Genomic DNA, 13,686 nt, shown 5'->3' on the forward strand with positions numbered 1-13,686 from the left:
GCCACCGGCTCATCTGGTGGCGACCCAGAGGTGGGCCTTCTCCATAGCCGCTCCTAGACTGTGGAATGGACTCCCTGCAGATCTCCATAATTTGAATTCTTTATTGGCATTTCGAAGAGCCCTAAAGACTTACCTGTTTGGCCTGGCCTTCCAGGGTTTTTAAATTGTGTTAAATGTTCTTGATGTATCCGGTTTTTATAAGGTTTTGAATTGTTTTATTTTTTAGCTGCTTTATTGTATTTTAAAATCTTTGTTCCAGATCATTGATTGATTTTAACTGTTTTGTGATATCTGTGAACTGCCCTGAGCTATTCTGTAAGGGCAGTCTAGAAATCGAACAAATAAATAATAAATAAATAAAAATTAGCTGAACCTGCACAGAGCATCTGTGCGCTAGTTTACTTCCTTTTGGGGTTTAGTTGGGAGAATTTGTTTGGCTGGTCCTCCCTTTGTAGCCATGCATTGCACCGTGTTCCCCTTACCCCCCACAACTGTCTCTCTCGCTCGCTCCGCCTCCCCCCACTCTCTCGCTCGCTCCCCCTCCCACCACCACTCGCTCGCTCGCTCCGCCTCCCCCCTCTCTCGCTCTCTGTTTAGTTTAGTCCCAAGGTGTAGTTTGTGCTCACAGTTCCCAGCAATGCTGGCCCACAGAGTCCCTTTTTTTGGTGGGATGACTGGGAGCTTTGGTTCCCTTTGGCGGGGGCATGGGGGGTCTGTCTAGGTTTTTTTGCGGGGGGACTGCCAGCGGCTGGCCCACGCTGTCCCTTTGTGGTTTGTTTATTGGTTTGTTTTTGAAGGGGTGACTGGGAGCTGAGGGTTTTGTGGGTATTTTTGGTGGTGTGGAAGACTGACTGGTGTTTTTTGCGGGGGAGGCAGAACAATGGCACTGGGTTTTTTCTTTTTGGGGCAGGAAGGTCAGCAGCGCATCCTCACAGTCCCAACGGTTTTTAATGGCCCCTTACCTCCCAGCAATTTTGGGCTTCATTTGGTTCTCCGTTCAGTCATTTACCCGCTAGCCGCCCCCTCTCTGTTGTCGGTTTCCTCTGCCTTTCCTTTTGTTCCTTTCCTTTTCGGTTCCCCCGAGTCTGCCGATTCCCACCTCCCTCACTGCCACTCCCTCCCCAGGTAATGGTTCCTCCTTTCCCCTCTGCCTGCCTCCCTCGCTGCCACTCCCTTCCCAAGGCAATGGCTTCAGGCATCCGCAGGGCTCCAGATGCCTCCGGATGTAGTCCTCAACTCGGTTGTCCATAAGCGAATTGTATATATAGATAATAAGTCGGGTGGCTCACTTGCTTGGTTACCGAAAGCTTTCTTTTACAGAACAGTACACTTCCATTCATTTCTGGTTTGTACACACTTTTATGAGTCTGTTCTTTTCGACACATTTTCCTTCCAGAGCTTATATGTCAAATTCACTTTTTACTTTCTTTGCAGAACCTCTCCTGGTTCTTCCTAAACCCAGCCTTCGCCCAGGCTGTATAACAGACAACCTCACTCTGGGTCTCTTAAGTTCTAACTGAACTCTCACAAGGGTTTTAACGGTCATTCCTCCCAGCAAAGGGTCTCCCAGTCACAGCTGTAGGGCTGGACTCTGCTGGCTGCACTTAGAAAGAGTTTGAACCCTTTCATGACCAGTTAGCCTTTCACAGTAGGTTCTCCAACTTGATTTCATCACACTCTCCTTGCATACCTCTTCTTTCTCCCCTCCACTGACCCCTACGGAAGCTAAAAATGCCCCTGCCACCATTGTCTGGCTTGGTGGCATAGACCGAGAGTGCTCAGGTGCTGCAGCCCCAGCATCATGGCCTGAGTATGGGGTGGTGGTGGTGGGGAGGATGTCATGTTGTCCTTCTGTACCGTATAGAATATAAGTTTAAATGAAGGGTGTGTGTGTGTGCCAAAGTCATACTTGGCAGCTGGTGCTGGCTGGGAAGGGGAGTGGGGGCCAGGAAGCAAATCATACCTTTAAACATTCGTAAGATGTCCCACTTCTGCCCCTTGAAACTTCTCATCTTGGTGGCTCCTGCAGGGAGATCCAGGAAGGGAAAAGTTATAAATACTCTTTACCTTTAGCGCGTGGTGTGTGTGCATCTGCCCTGTACTGCTTTGAAGCCTCACCTGGCTGAGTGCTCGTTCATGCATTCAGACCCCCTTGAGCTGAATCACTGGACTGCTACCCGAGTCCCAAACCTGAGCTGAAGTCATGGTCATGGGGTGGGGGCAAGAGGGGGCAATTACCTCCCCCCCCGCCCCCGAGATTGAGCCAATTCCCATTTAATACAATGGGGCATACTCTCAGGGAGGAGGGTATAGTCTTTGCCCTCCCCTAGAAAAAGTCCTGCAAACATCATGGCTGAAGTCACTGTTCTTGGGCAATTCCTTATTATGCAGGCACTTTACAGAGAGTCCTGCATAAGATGGCCCTGGTCATCCTGAACTTAGAGTAGAAATCTCTGTCCTTGGTTATTCCTGTGAGGGCTTGCTATGTGCTTGCCCCTGTACCTTGGACACCCCAGCACTCTTCCTGACTGGCTGTTGGAATGCATGCCAGGACTGGCATTCCAGCAGCCCTTCTTTTTGCCCTTGGAACTTTGCTTCAAGCCAGCATCCTGCTATCTTTCCTTGCCTGCAATGCTGGTGATATATTTAGGGTTGCCACCTGTCCCTTCTCTGCCCCTCCTCCTCCCTTTCTGCATCCTCCTCCTTTCTCTCTCTTACTATCTCTCTCTCTCTCTCTCTCTCTCTCTCTCTCTCTTTCCCTCCCTTCCCCTCTTTCCCTATCTCTCTATCTTGTCCCTTCCTCCTCTCAAAATGATGAGCACTACGCAATGTGTGTGGTGCTTTACATTTCCACGCAATAATTTTGGTGTGCCTCACTTTGCACAGCAATGGGTTCAGCCTTCCTGCCTTTGGTCAATGTCACCTCTAGCTCAGGTACCTACTTGAGCTGTGCCCCCCTGATGTGAAATATGGCCACCCTACCCACACTAGATCGAAAATCTGTCACGTCACAGCCCTATATGCACAATCCTTCCTCCAACATATTACTATAAATATAAAACCCACTGGAAAATTAAGATATTACTAATTTTTTTCAAGCATTGATTGATTGATTGATTGATTAAGAACTGTCAAATCAGTGTCAACTCTTAGCAACCACATAGATAGATTCTCTCCAGGATGATCTGTCTTCAGCTTGGCCTTTAAGGTCTCTCAGTGGTGCATTCATTGCTGTCGTAATCGAGTTCATCCACTTTGCTGCTGGTCGTCCAATTCTTCTCTTTCCTTCGACTTTCCCCAGCATTATGGACTTCTCAAGGGAGCTGGATCTTCGCATAATGTGTCCGAAGTATGATAGTTTGAGCCTGGTCATTTGTGCCTCAAGTGAAAATTCTGGATCGATTTGTTCTGTGATCCATTTGTTTGTTTTCCTGGCTGTCTATGGTATCCTCAAAAGTCTTCTCCTGCACCAAAGTTCAAAAGCGTCAATACTTTTTCTATCTTGATTCTTCAGAGTCCAGCTTTCGAATCCATAGAGCAGGGGTGGGGAAACTTGGCACTCCAGATGTTTTTGAACTACAACTCCCATCATCCCCAGCTGTGGCTGGGGATGGTGGGAGTTGTAGTTCAAAAACAGCTGGAGTGCCAAGGTTCCCCACCCCTGCCATAGAGTGTCATGGGAAAAACAACTGTCTGAACAATTCTAATCTTTGTAGGTGTAGACACATCATGACATCTAAATATCCTTTCCAAGGCCTTCTTTGGTACCCTACCAAGTGCTAGTCTGAGGCATATTTCTTGACTGCTGGATCCTTTACTGTTGACAGTCAATCCTAAAAGGCAGAAGCTATCCACCACTTCAGTGTCTTCCTTGTCAATTCTGAGGCTGGTTGCTGTAACCATTGTCATTAATTTAGTCTTCTTGACATTTAGTTGTAGTCCCATTTTTTCATTGTGCTCCCTGACTTTCATTACTAGAGCTTGCAAATCATCCACATTCTCAGCTATCAGAGTGGTGTCATCAGCGTAGCGCAGGTTATTGATGTTTCTTCCTCCAACTTTAAATCCACGCTCATCTTCTTCCAATCCAGCTTCTCTCAGTATATTTTCAGCATATGCATTTAATAAAGAAGGAGAAAGTATAAAGCCTTGTCTTACTCCTTTGCCAATCTGGAACCAGTCTGTTTCACCATGTTCCGTCTGGACTGTGGCTTCCTTTTCCTGTGTATAGGTTTTTCATGAGAACAGTGAGGTGTTCTGGGAAGCCCATTTTCCTAAGGATATTCCACTTGACATGGTTGATGCAATAGAAGGCTTTTCTGTAGTCAATAAAGCACATATTGACTTCTTTCCGATATTCTTTGGCTTTCTCAATTATCCAGAGTGCATCAGCAATGATGTCTCTTGTTCCTCTGCCTTTTCTGAAAATAACCTGAACATCCGGCATTTCCCTTTCCACATAGGGCTCCAATCTGCATTGGATGATCATGAGCATTATTTTGCTAGCATGTGAAATTAAGGATATTGTGTGATGGTTTGGGCAATCTGTTGTCTCTTTTCTTTGTTTGGTTAGAGCCTTGATTGATTTTTCTTCTGTTGCCTGCCATCTTTCTGTAGCTATTCTATCAACTCCTGTAGCCTTCCGACTTGGTAATGACCAGAGTGCTGATCTAACTTCATCTTCCCATACTAGAGGGTCTTGCAAGTAGGGAATATCTTCAAGAGTATCTTGGATGCTGACGTCCCTGCTGTATAGATTTTCAGTATACTCCTTCCATCTCTGTTTGATGTTCTCTGAATCAGTTACTATCTGTCCTATGGCATCCCTTAACATATCAATTTGACGTTGGAACCTCCCTCTGAGTTCAGAGATCTTTTGGAAAACTTGCCTTGTTTTTCCATGTCTATTTCTATTCTCAAGGTCTTTACAGATGTCAAACCCCTGCTAACTTGGCAAAGAGGCACCTTTTAACGTAGTGATTATCTTTATTTAGCAGGGGGAGAGTAACTGGCCTTATCCACCCCCAGCACAGTATCTCCAGTGACTGTTGCTGGTGTCTGTCTTCTGTTTCTTTTTAGATTGTGAGCTCTTTGGGGACAGGGCTCCATCTTATTTATTTATTATTTCTTTCTATAAAGGACGGTATAGAAATCAAATTAATAATAACTGTAGTACTGCTCCTTGTCTTTTCTAACAGCTTTCTGAAATTCTCTATTAAGTTCCTTTGTGAGGTCTTTATCTTTCTTGACTTTGGCTTCTCTCCTCTTCTTGGCAATTTCCACCATCTGTTCTGACATCCATTTTGCTTTCTTCTGTTTCTTGGCAGTCTCTTTTCACATTCGTCCTTAACAACTTCTTTGATTTCATTCCACAATTCTTCTGGGAGCTATATAGCTTTGCGTTTCCATTTTCCTTGACTTGGAATTGCACATGAGCAGTTTGTGATCTGTTCCACAATCAGAAGCTGGCCATGTTTTTCCTGTTATAACTGGAATCTTCTACCTCCTTGCACCAATAATGTAATCAATTTGATTTCTGTGTACTCCATCTGCTGATGTCCATGTGTATAGGCGCTGCTTTGAAGAATGTGTTGGCAATGAAGAGATCATTGCCTTGGCAGAAACTAATAAGTCATTCTCCTGCTTCTTTTCTGTTTCCTAGGCCATATAGGCCGAATGTGTTTTCTTCCTTACCTTTTCCAACTTTGGTATTCGAGTCTCCAACCACTAGCATCACATCTTGCTTGCATGTTCTGTCAATTTCAGACGGAACTTGAACATCAACTTCTGCTTCTGCATCAGTTGTTGGGGCATAGACTTGAAGAACTGTCATGTTAAAGGGCTGTCCACGAAATCTAATTGATATTAGTCAGTCACTGACCAAACAGTACCCAAGTACAATGTTACTATATCCTTCCTGACTATGAAAGCAACACTGTTCCTTCTTTGTTTTTGTTTTTCATGTCATGAGCAGTAAACAGTATGATTTTCTGACTGAAAGTGTCCCATTCCAGTCTTTTTTAATTCACTGATGCCCAAGATGTCAATCTGTAGTTGATTCATTTCATCTTTCAGTGTGTTGAGCTTTCCCATATTCATGCTTCTTATGTTCCACGTTCCCATTGTAATTCTGTCTTTGCAGCTTCAGATTTTCTTACTCTGCACAGCAACATCAGCTGCTAGACGTCCAAAAGGCTTTAGTGTAACCGCATCATAAGCACCATTGGTACTCTGAGAGATCCTCAGCTCTTCCTCAGTAGCATGTTGAGTACCATCTGACCTGAGGGGCCCATCATCCAGCACTACATCGACAATCATTCCATTTTGTCTATCCATGTGGTTTTCTTGGTAAAATACAGGAGTGGTTGACCATTGCCTTCTCCCGCACAGTATGAAATGAGGGATTTTTCACTGTCCCTGAAGTGATCGTCTGCCTCCAGCACCTTCCTATATCGCTGCTGCCCAATGTAGGTGCCTGTTTGCTTTAGCTGGGCAGCTGGGATGACCTTCGCACTTTTGGTGACCCTACTGGGAGTATACCTCCTGGCGTACTTTGCTCATCCCTCCCAGGAATACCCCCAGGAATACCCCCCACTGCCACGAAGAGGCAACATAGCAGGACTTGGGGGGGGGGTTTCAAACATTAGCCTGTATTTTTTGCTTAAAAGGTAGAGAAACACGGATATAAAAGATTCAGGAGCTAGGCTCACAGAATGTGGCCCAGGCCCACAGCCGCCCCACAGTTGGACAGTTAACCCTTTTTATCATTCATTCATTCATTCATTTAAAGTATTTTTATATTGCCCAAAACTTGTGTCTCTGGGTGGTTTACAATTAAAATAATTTAGAACATTAAATCAATTAATCAATTTAAAAGATTAAAAACATTAAAAACTCAATATTAACATTTAAAACTATGCATCTAATTAAAAACCTGGGTGAATAAATATGTCTTCAGTGTCTTTTAAGAAGTTGCCAGAGATGGGGAGGCTCTTATTTCGACAGGGAGCATATTCCAAAGTACAGGGGATACAACGGAGAAGGACGATTCCCGAGTAGCCGCCACATGAGTTGGCGGCAACTGCAGAGGAGCCTCTCCAGATGATCTTAACAGGCGGTAGGGCTCATGGCGAAGAAAGATTTCTCTTAAATACCCAGGGCCTAAGCTGTTTAGGGCTTTATAGGTAATAACAAGCACCTTGTATTTTGCCCGGAAATGTATTGGCAACCAATGCAATTCCTTCCACACAGTAATAATATTGTCTCACCCAGATTCCTTTTCATGCTCTGTAAAGGAATCCAACACTCTCTTCCTGTTTTTAAAGCCATTGATAACCAGCACATCCTTGTATATCTGGCTTGTTTTGATCAGGCATGGCAGGAAGCAATGTCTGACATCCTCTCATCTTGCTTCATGGATGGATCATCAGATAAGGGTCTCCCTTCTCAGAAAGGACCTAGGCCTACAGAACCTGGCTCAGATCCACAGCTGTTTCCATTCTGATAATCAACCTTTTCATTCTCTCTAAAGGAATCTAATACTCCCTTCCAGTTTTGTTATAGCCCATCTTGTTATAACTAATCTAACCCTAAAAGAAAGGGGGGGGGGAGGGACGTGGAAAAACCCAGAGCTAAAGCAACCCCCAGCCCACCCCGCAAAACAACCACCACCACAGATGTTGCAGCTGTTGGGTCTCCGGGCTTGTGCAAACACAAATAAGTGGGGAGATGTTATCATGAAAGAAAACATCAGCAAGCTAACTGGGAGACCGAAAATGGATCACATGAGGAAAGAGAGGACTGCAGAGGTGTGCCTAGGTGCAAAAGTGAGGGGCATGCCCTGGCAGAGCTGACATCCCGAGCCAGGCAGAGTAATGGGCAGGAAATCTGGAAGAGGGTAGGCAGCGATAGGCAGGAAAAAAGAAAGGCAGGATGGGGTGAAACCAACAGCGTTTCTTCCCCAAAAGACTCCTGTGTGGAACAAAGGGGAAGAAATGAGGTAAGAGAAGCTGCAGGTGAAGGTGGTGACTCCTGTTATTGTTCATCAGGCTTCCTCCTGCAATAAACCTCCCCATCTGTACAACCTGAATGTTAAAACAGCAGCAACAAAGCAGCAGATATTAAAAACTCTTTAAAAAGACATCATTTAGCCTACCCAGAGGCGCTCTTACCCGTGGACTTCGGGGCCAAAGTCCAGGGCGTCTACACCCCCTGGGGCCCCCCAAATCCTTTTAAGTCTGTCCCAGATGGTGTGGTCACATTAAAGATGTGTTTAAAATACTGTTTGGGTGGGTGGGTGAGGGCCTCCAAAAGCCTTCAGGCCCAGGCTCCAAAATTACCTAGGTGCACCTCTGAGCCCACCACCAAAATGCACTCATGACAGGGGTTTGCCTGGCCTCAGTGGAGAGAGCAGCCGAAAGAACTAGCTCACCACCAGGTCGTACATCTGATAAACTGGACAGGCACTTGGAGCAGGGCCTTCGATGATGATTGTGGTGTATTGGTGTGTGTGATACCCAGGTCCCAAACCATTAAGGGCTTTAGAACATTGGCACATTTAATTGGGCTCAGAAGCAGTCAGTGCAAATAAATAAATAAATAAATAAAATTCTATCTCTATACCGCCCTTCTAAAACTGGTTCTGGGCGGTTTACACAGAGAAATAATATATAAATAAGATATAAGACTGGTATAATCTGCTTCCAACAGGTTGTCTCAGTTAGCAGACAATCAGTTGACACCACCTGAAGTTAGCACATTTTCCAAGGGCAGCCTGGCATAAAGCATATTGCAGCAATCTAATCTGGAGGAGGCATCCAGCACATGAGTGGCCAGATCTGCCTTTTCTAGAAATAGCCTTAGCTGGTGCACTGAAGCAAAGCTGATATGAGCTGTTTCTCCTCACTATATTTCCTCTAAGATAAGCCCAGGATCAAGGAGTACCCCTTTCTGTGAATACAGGGGGAGTCAACCCATCCAGGACCAGCTACAGACTATTTCAAGATTGGCTAAACTCCCAACCAACAGCAGTGTTAGCTTGTCTACGTTTTAAGTAAAGCTTCTTCTTCCCCACACAGTTTGCCATGTCTGTAATGATGTCCCAGGTGCTGCACCTGTACAAGGAGAACTCAGAACTGGCCCTATAGCTACTCACAAACTCTACATTAGAAAGGCAACACAGAAGTCGTGGTGGAAGAAGAATTGCATCGGCAGCATCTGGCACTTCCATTCCTGACTGACTTTTATGTGTGCGTGAGGGTCCTCCACCATATTTTGGGCTGATAAGAACAGCAGTTGTTGCAAGTTAGTTGGGAAAGCAGACAGCAACACCACCAGGCTTCAGAATCAGATCAATAGGAAAACTGTGAGAAATGGTCAAAATAAATTCCAACCAGCTTTAACATGCCGTTCAGAAAACCAACATAACAATGGAGAGCCCTGCAATCTACTTTTATTGACATTGTTAATACTGGTGAGACAGTCAAATTCAAGGAGAGGGGTGTGCGTGCGTGCACGTGTTTTGTTCTATCTTGGCCCACACACACAAAAACCAAAGTAGACTCTGCCCCAGAGTACTTACAAAACAGACAAGTTAGGAAGCAGGGATTTGCAAAGAATTCAAGTTCAATTTTGGATTAAAGTAAAGTTGTGCTGTCGAGTCAGTGTTGACTCCTGGCGACCACAGAGCCCTGTGGTTGTCTTTGGTAGAATACAGGAGGGGTTTACCATTGCCATCTCCCACGCAGTGTGAGATGATGCCTTTCAGCATCTTCCTGTATAGCTGCTGCCCGATATAGGTGTTTCCCATAGTTTGGGAATACCAGCTGGGATTCGAACCAGCAGCCTCTTGCTGGCTAGGCAAGTTATTTCCCCGCTGTGCCATTAAGTGGCCACCCATTTTGGATCAAGCACCCCTAAATCTGCCTCTCCTTATTTTGCAGCCCAATGAAATACACGACAAAAGGACCCGGCTGTAGCCCCCTGCCCTGCTCAGGCATTCAGCAGGGTTCAGATTCTTCTCTTCCTTCCCGAGAGGGGGACGTTTAGCCCCGAAGGGACTCACTCACCAAGGCAGCGTCCCACTTCCAACAGAAGGGCAGCTGCCCCCAAGAGTAAAATGTTCCGAAGCAAACCCATCTCATTCTCAGTCTGAGTTTTCTTCTCTGTTCTGGAACCCGAGCAGCTCACCAAAGCGTAGTGCTGGGAAAACGCATCCAGACTAGAGCGATCCGTAGCAAGAGCTACGATTGGCCGAGTGGGTAATATTTGACCAATAGGAAAAACGCAGCCCAGTTCCGGCCCTGGTTGCTTGGCAGATTTTCTCCTGTGAGCGATGGAATGAAAGTGCGGGGCCTCACGTTGCTCTTGCTCGCTCAGAGATAATCCCCCTTCGGGTGGCGAGCCTGGAGTGGAGCTTGGAGGGGGTGGCCGTGTTCATCACGAGGCAGATAAAAGACTTCTTGGAGGTGTTATCAGCCCTGCAGGCAAAAGTGACTGACTAATATCAATTAGATTTCATGGTCAACCCTTTAACATGACAGTTCTTCAAGTCCATGTCCCAATGACTTATGCAGAAGAAGAGGTGATTGATGAGTTTTATGCTCAAGTTCAGCTTGAAATTGATAGAAAATGCAAGCAAGATGTGCTGCTGGTGGTTGGAGACTGGAATGCAAAAGTTGGAAATGGTAAAGAGGAACATACAGTTGGCCTATATGGCCTAGGAAACAGAAACGAAGCAGGAGAATGACTTCTTAGTTTCTGCCAAGCCAATGATCTCTTCATTGCTAACACATTCTAATAATGTGTTAATGGCTAATATTATAATGCCCTTATACAAAAACTATGGTGCGACCACACTTGGATTACTGCGTACAATTCTAGTCACCAAATCTTAAAAAGGTCATTGTAGAACTGGAAAAGGTGCAGAAGAGGGCAATCAAGATGATCAGGGGCCAAGAGCACCTTTCTTATGAGGCAAGACTACAACACCTGGGGCTTTTTAGCTTAGAAAAAAAGACGACTGCGGGGAGACATGATAGAGGTCTATAAAATCATGCATGGTGTGGAGAAAGTGGAGAGAGAGAGATTCTTTTCCCTCACCCATAACACTAGAACCAGGGGTCATCCCATGAAATTGATTGCCGGGAAATCTAGGGCCAACAAACAGAAGTACTTTTTCACACAATGCATAATCCACTTGTGGAATTCTCGGCCACAAGATGTGATGACAGCCAACAACCTGGATGGCTTTAAGAGGGCTTTGGATAACTTCATGGAGGAGAGGTCTATCAATGACTACTAGTCGGAGGGCTGTGGGCCACCTCCAGCCTCAAAGGCAGGATGCCTCTGAGTACCAGTTGCAGGGGAGTAACAACAGGAGAAAGGGCATGCCCTCCGCTCCTCCCTGTAGCCTTCCAGCAGCATCTGGTGGACCACTGTGCGAAACAGGATGCTGGACTAGATGGTCCTTGGGCCTGGATCCAGCAGGGCTGTTCTTATGTTCTTACATTCTTCAAACAACCAAAGTGGCACCTATACACATGGCCATCACCAGATGGAGTACACAGAAATCAGATTGATTACATTATTGGTGCAAGGAGGTAGAAGAGCTCAGTTATAACAACAAAGATGTGGCTGGAGACTGATTGTGGAACAGATTCCTGTGGAGACGCCAAACTCAAGAAAGATAAAGACCTCAGGAAGGAACTTAATAGGGAATTTCAGAAAGCTATTAGAACAGATAAGGAACAGTACTACATTGACATCTGTAAAGACCCTGAAGATGGAAATAGGCACGGAATATCAAGAAATGTTTTCCAAAAGATCTCTGAACTCAGAAGGAGGTTCCAACCTCAAATTGGTATGTTAAGAGATGCCAGAGGACAGATAGTAACTGATTCAGAGAAGATCAAACAGAAATGGAAGGAGTATGCTCAAAATCTGTACAGCAGGGACGTCAACATTCAAGATACCAAGACAGAAAAGGTTTTGATGCTTTTTAAATTTGGTGCTGGAGAAGACTTTTGAGGATATCATGGACAGCCAGGGAAACAAACAAATGGATCATAGTACAATTCAATCCAGAATTTTCACTCGTGCCTCCCTTGAGAAGTCCATAATGCGAGGAGAAGTTGAAGGAAAGAGAAGAGGATGACCAGCAGCAAGGTAGATGGACTTGATTACAACAGCAGTGAATGCACCACTGAGAGACCTTAAACACTTATTTGAAGACAGACCATCCTGGAGAGAATCTATCTAGGTGGTCACTAAGAGTCAACACCGACTTGACGGCACTTAATCAATCAATCAATCAACCAACCAACCAACCAATCAGTGCTCCAGGCTGTAAGCTGTCTTCCCCCTCCCCTACCTTTTTTAGTGTCCATCGGAGTTTTAGAATGGCTATGGGCCTGGCTGGGCTCATAATTGTTTTCAAAGGGGAGACCAAGTTTGAGCACTTGAGGCACCAGAAAATAACGAAACAAAAGTATTGGGTCAAAAGCTCCATTTGGGCTTTTTCTTCAGGCACTCCTGGACAGTTGTGCAGCTCCGCTTCATTGCAGTGGGGCTTGAGTAGAGAACTTCCCACTGGGTTGTGTGGGCAGTTGTCCCTCCCTGGATTGAGCCAGTTCCCATTGAATTCAATGGGGTATGCTCCCAGGAAGGGGGCAATAGGCTTGCTGGCTTTAAACCACCACCACCCCTGGAAAAAGCCGTGAGGATGCCCTTGCCCCGCCTTAGCAAAGCCACTCTCTTTTAGCCTCAGTGCCTCTATCTGCAATATTATTATTATGAGTATTTACATATCCCTTTTCAACAGACAAAGTTGTCAGAGTGGTTTACAAAGCAAAAGGTATGCAAGAATAGCCTGTCTGGAAATGGCTCAGTCTAAAAAGAAATGGAAGGCAGAGACCGTCAATAGTTGCTGGGAGGGATGCTATACAGGGCTGAATAGGGACTGCCGCTCCCCCCTTACTAAATATAAAAGATTCCCCCTTTAAAATGTATCTCTTTGCCTGGTTTGCAGGGTCCCAAATGGTGTGTCACAAGAGGGGACTGAACATGATTCCCTGTCCCAAAGGGGCTCATCATCTGAATGTCAACCAGTCCTGCCTCAGGGTAAAGAACAAAAGGTTTTTTTGTTTTTGTTTTTCATTTACCAAATAATTCATGTCTGCATCTGTCAGGATGAGGTAAGAAGAGGGATCTGTGAGCAGCCAAGAATCTGCCCTGGCTTCCAAGGTGGCAGCTGTGTCGGATTGACTGATTTAAATACTGAGACTCCACCCGAGAGAACCAGCAGTCTGCTGGCAGTTGGCTGAGGGAGGCGGTTGGTGGTTCAGGATGAAAGAAAGTCCCACAGCTGCAGAAAAGACTTGCAACCTTCTTGTTTACTAAAGGCAGAAAAGAAGAAGCAAATAGGTGAATCTGTGGTGGGCCTAGAGCAGTTTTGTGTGAGCCTGGTTCTAAGAAAGAGCAGATGGATAAAGGAACTCCCAGGCACACAGAAGAATGTGAAACTGTCCAGGAAGGTGGGAAAGATAGATCCAAAGTTGAATGACAGAGCCCCTGATTTACAGGTGAAACTCGGAAAATTAGAATATCGTGCAAAAGTCCTTTAATTTCAGTAATGCAAATTAAAAGGTGAAACTGATATATGAGACAGACGCATTACATGCAAAGCGA

At 45.4% G+C, this 13,686-nt stretch overlaps 1 protein-coding gene across 2 annotated transcripts in view; it reads right to left on the reverse strand.

Moving 5' to 3' along the window:
• LOC128347535 (major histocompatibility complex class I-related gene protein-like) overlaps nucleotides 1–10,197 on the reverse strand; it is a 32,729-nt gene extending 22,532 nt beyond the window's left edge. For both annotated transcript variants that reach the window (XR_008317586.1, XM_053302454.1), the window contains exons 1-2: nucleotides 10,068–10,197; nucleotides 1,964–2,023 (exon numbers count right to left, since the gene is read on the reverse strand). Coding sequence is in view for 1 of the 2 variants with exons in the window: in XM_053302454.1 (XP_053158429.1) it covers nucleotides 1,964–2,023; nucleotides 10,068–10,137 (130 nt within the window). In the remaining variant the exon portion in view is untranslated. The remainder of the gene's footprint in view (nucleotides 1–1,963; nucleotides 2,024–10,067) is intronic.
• Between the last annotated feature and the right edge of the window lie 3,489 nt (nucleotides 10,198–13,686).

The sequence above is a fragment of the Hemicordylus capensis genome, chromosome 2, assembly GCF_027244095.1.
Source record: "Hemicordylus capensis ecotype Gifberg chromosome 2, rHemCap1.1.pri, whole genome shotgun sequence".
NCBI classification, from domain to species: Eukaryota; Metazoa; Chordata; class Lepidosauria; order Squamata; family Cordylidae; genus Hemicordylus; species Hemicordylus capensis.